Source organism: Strix uralensis, chromosome 4, assembly GCF_047716275.1.
Source record: "Strix uralensis isolate ZFMK-TIS-50842 chromosome 4, bStrUra1, whole genome shotgun sequence".
Taxonomy (NCBI): domain Eukaryota; kingdom Metazoa; phylum Chordata; class Aves; order Strigiformes; family Strigidae; genus Strix; species Strix uralensis.
In genome coordinates this window covers 31,013,513-31,017,261 of record NC_133975.1, presented here as the reverse complement: position 1 = coordinate 31,017,261, position 3,749 = coordinate 31,013,513, and the positions used below count along the sequence as shown (strand labels likewise).

At 59.3% G+C, this 3,749-nt stretch overlaps 1 protein-coding gene across 1 annotated transcript; it reads right to left on the bottom strand.

Annotated features, from left to right (window-relative positions):
* Positions 1–230: 230 nt before the first annotated feature.
* On the bottom strand, positions 231–1,229 carry GSX2 (GS homeobox 2). The gene is made up of 2 exons (XM_074865065.1): positions 758–1,229; positions 231–571 (listed from the first exon to the last, which is right to left on the bottom strand). The coding sequence occupies exons 1-2, from the start codon at positions 1,227–1,229 to the stop codon at positions 231–233; spliced, it is 813 nt and encodes a 270-aa protein (XP_074721166.1).
* Between the last annotated feature and the right edge of the window lie 2,520 nt (positions 1,230–3,749).

Genomic DNA, 3,749 nt, shown 5'->3' with positions numbered 1-3,749 from the left:
ACATAAATAGCGTTTTAGCTGAACTCTCGCGACTAAAACATTTACATTCCAAAAATATATTTATATATCTCTCTCTATTACTGCGAAGGGATGAAAATGAACCTCCCGGCCGGCGAGGACCATCCCGCTCCGGGTCGGCGGGCTGCTGTCCCCGGGGCGGCGGGGCCAGGTGAGCCGCCGCCCCGCTCCGGGCTGGTCCCCGGCGGCGGGAGCGGAGCTCCGGGCCCGGCTCATAACGGGGAGATCTCTTTATCCTCGGTAGCCGATGAGGGGGATAGAGACTCTTCGTCCTCCGACCTGGGGTAATGCCCCTGGCTGGTGCTGCACTTGCAGCCCCCGTGCGAGTTTCGCTGGGTGCCTTTGCCTTCTTTCTTGTGCTTCACCCTCCTGTTTTGGAACCAGATTTTCACTTGCTTCTCGGACAGGTTCAGGTAGGTGGCTATCTCGATCCTCCGCAGCCGGGACAGGTACATGTTGGAGGAGAATTCTCTCTCCAGCTCCAAGAGCTGGGTGCTGGTGAAAGCTGTCCTCATCCTTTTCCCGTTTTGAATTTGGCTGGAATCGGACCCTCCTGGACGGGAGAGAAGCACGAACTTCAGTGGGACGGGGGAAAGGAGGGGTGGGGGGGAAAGAGAGAGAGAGGGAAAAGACGTTCTCCCGCGGCTTTTCGCCCCGGGGCAGCCGCTGTCCCTCGGGCACCCCAGGGAAGACCCTTCTCCCGCTGCCCTCCCCTCCCCGGCGGCCGCGGGGCTCCTACCCATGCCGAGGCAGTGAAACCTCCGGGGGTCGCTGACGCTGTAGGTGGTGGCGGCGCAGGCAGGTGGGTGATGCGCGGGGTGCCCCAGGGCGGCGGCGGCGGCGGCAGCGGCGGGCACCGAGGCGGCGGGCGGCGGGTGCGGCGGCGGGTGGTGAGTGTGGCCGGCCCGCGGGCAGCACTGGGCCTCGCCGGCGGCGGCGGGGAACTGGCTCTTGAGCAGGGGGATGGCCCCGCCGCCGCCGCCGCCGCCGCCGCGGGAGGAGTGCAGGTGCGAGGTGACACAGAGCGGGCAGACGCAGAAAGCACCGCTCTTGCGAGACGGGCAGCCCGGGCCCGACACCGACATGACGAGGGGGGAAGGCATGCTGAGAGGGATGAAGAAGTCCTGGCCGTGGTGATGCTCAGGCAGGGACGGAGCCGGCCTCGAGGAGTCTTTGATGATTAAGGAGTCGACATAGAAAGAGCGGGACATTTTGGAGGGCTGCCGGAGCCGGGGGCCGTTCTCCCAAAGTCGGGTTTTTTCCTGCTTGGCCAAGTTGCCACTGAAGTCCTGGCGAGGCGAGAAGGTGCTTATGTTTGAGAGCTGAACAAAAGGGTCCCTGGAGAGGGCTGGTCTTAAAGTCCCCCCGCCTGGATCCCCTGCGCCGGGGTTTTATATCAACTATTTAAACACGTGATGGCTGAAAGCCTCGCAGATCTAAATCTCCCCGGCTTCCCAGGCCGGCAGGAGAGGCTGTCGGGGAGGGCGGGGGCGCAAAGCGGGGGGGCCCCCAAAGTGTGCGTGCTCGCTCGCTGCCTGATGACTTCAGTCCTTGGCCTCCGCCTCCGCCCCAGATAAATTATAGGAGCGGGGAAGCCGGGGAGGGGGCGGCTGCCCCGGGCTGCACCGCGGCCCCGTCGCACGTCGCGCTCGCAGGCACATCCCCTGTCAGCACACCCCGGGGGAGGGGTAAAATCGGTCGGAGGGAGTTTCTGCTCGGGGGTTTTCCCGGAGGAGCACGGTCCTTTCCCCCACAGGGAGGGAAGGAGAGAGCGGAGCAGGTGATGCGCTGAAACAAGCGGGTCAACGCCGACACCCCCCTCCCCCGTAAAGTATCATCCAAGGGGCCGTGACTCCCACGGAGGTGTGGGACCAACACCTTTCCCCGGTCCGGTCCACTCCCTGCACGCGGGACTCCTTCAGGAGGCCCCTTCCTCACCAGAGGAGCCAGGGTCACAAATATAGACGTAAAGTTGGGGATCGCGCGTGTCTGTGTGTGTCTGTGCACACGCATGTCGGGTGGGTTGGTGGGGTTTGGGGTCTTTTTTTTTTTTTTTCTCACCCTTTTCACCCCCAGTCAATCTTGCCAAATTGGCAATTACTCCAGCGGACAAAGCCTTCAAATATCTGGACACTTCTCAGCCAAACGGTATCAAAACGGAAAACTTCCAAGTGAACTTCCCCGACCGCTTCAGGGCTGCAGCGCGCAGCGCTAATGAAAGGCGAACATGTCAGGGGGGGATTCTTTGATCTCCACCAAGTTTGCTGAAGCAATCATTCAAAGTAAAATTGGATAAACAGCTAAATACGGTCGGTGGCTCCGGAGCATTTCAGATTGCATTAAAAAGCCAAGGTATTCGCGGCATATTACACGATTTTCCAATGACCTGTTTTATGGGAGTTTAAGAGACTTATCGTTAGTAGAAGGGCGATCGCGTTCTTGTTTGGCAGATGCGAAGCAGCGTTTAAAACCCGACTACGGATCCCGTCCCACTTGACTCGGGAAAGGGAAGCGACAATTGTGCTCTAAAGCAGAAAACACAGCCTACGCCTGATTGCCAGCGGCTGAGCCGAGCCTAGGCAGTGAATCAACAGCCGTAACAGGTTTAGAGGCGGTTGTGGTGCACAAGGGCCGGACCGGGACGCGGGCATCCCCCCCAGCCCTCCTGCACACCCACCCTCCTGCTGTTAAAACCCAGCAAAATAAAATTGCTGCCCGCCTTCTGATGGGGACGGCATTTCCTCGCCCCTGGGACCAGCGAGGCTCAGCGGTGCGACCGGAGCCTTGTGAAAAGAGGGGCCAGGTCTCGCCCCGCTGTCCCGTCCTCGCCCCCAACCTGCCGCGGACAGTATCGCCGTGCGGACCCGGACCCGGGCCCGGGCCCCCGCCCCCGAGCAGGGGCCGCCTCGACCCCCCGACGGTCCCGAGCAGGCACCACGCAACAATGTTTTTAGGGACACTCCGCACTCGGCGATCTGAGGATTTATGGATGGCAATTAAAGTTTTATGAATTGCAGCTGAGGCTGGTTATGGAGCTATTTGAATGTGATTAGAATTCAATTAGAAAGTGTTTACCGGCCGGCGGGGCTCCGGAGTGTAAACAGACAGCTATTCCAGCAATGCGCTAATCCCGCGTCTTGTGACAACAATTAGGGACTCGCGGGGTTTAGGCGGGTCGGCTCCGACCTCACCTACTTTTCCCCAAACTGCTGCCGAGGGCTGAGCCGAGGCGGCGGAGCCGTCAGGCCCCGGAGCAGCGCCGGGACCGGGACAGCTGCCCGCGCCGCCGCCGGGGCCCGCGGCCCCCGGGGTGCGAGGGGTGCCCCACCCGGGGGCTCTGAGCTCCGGAGGGGTCGCTGAGATGTTAATCACGGTCACAGTGCACAGGCATTGGATTTTGCCCGGCTCTTCCCGTTTAAAACACAGTTCATCTGGCAGAGATTTGAATTAATCTCTGCGTTTTCTTTCTTTATGTTTTTTTTTTTTTTTTTCCTTTACGAGAGGCTATTCTGGAAAAGAATAATAATTTAAAAACCCCCATCGACCTCAGTGGAAAAAAACTGTCTGCAGTGATAGAGTGGATCTGGGGAGGGGGTTGTCGCGAAAGCAGACAGAGCAAGAGTCGGATCAAAATTGCAATTTGTAATTGTTATAATAAACCAAGTGCAGTGATAAAAGAGAGGAGAAAAAAAAAAAAAAAAACCCACAAAGAAAAACCCACCCCTGAAAGC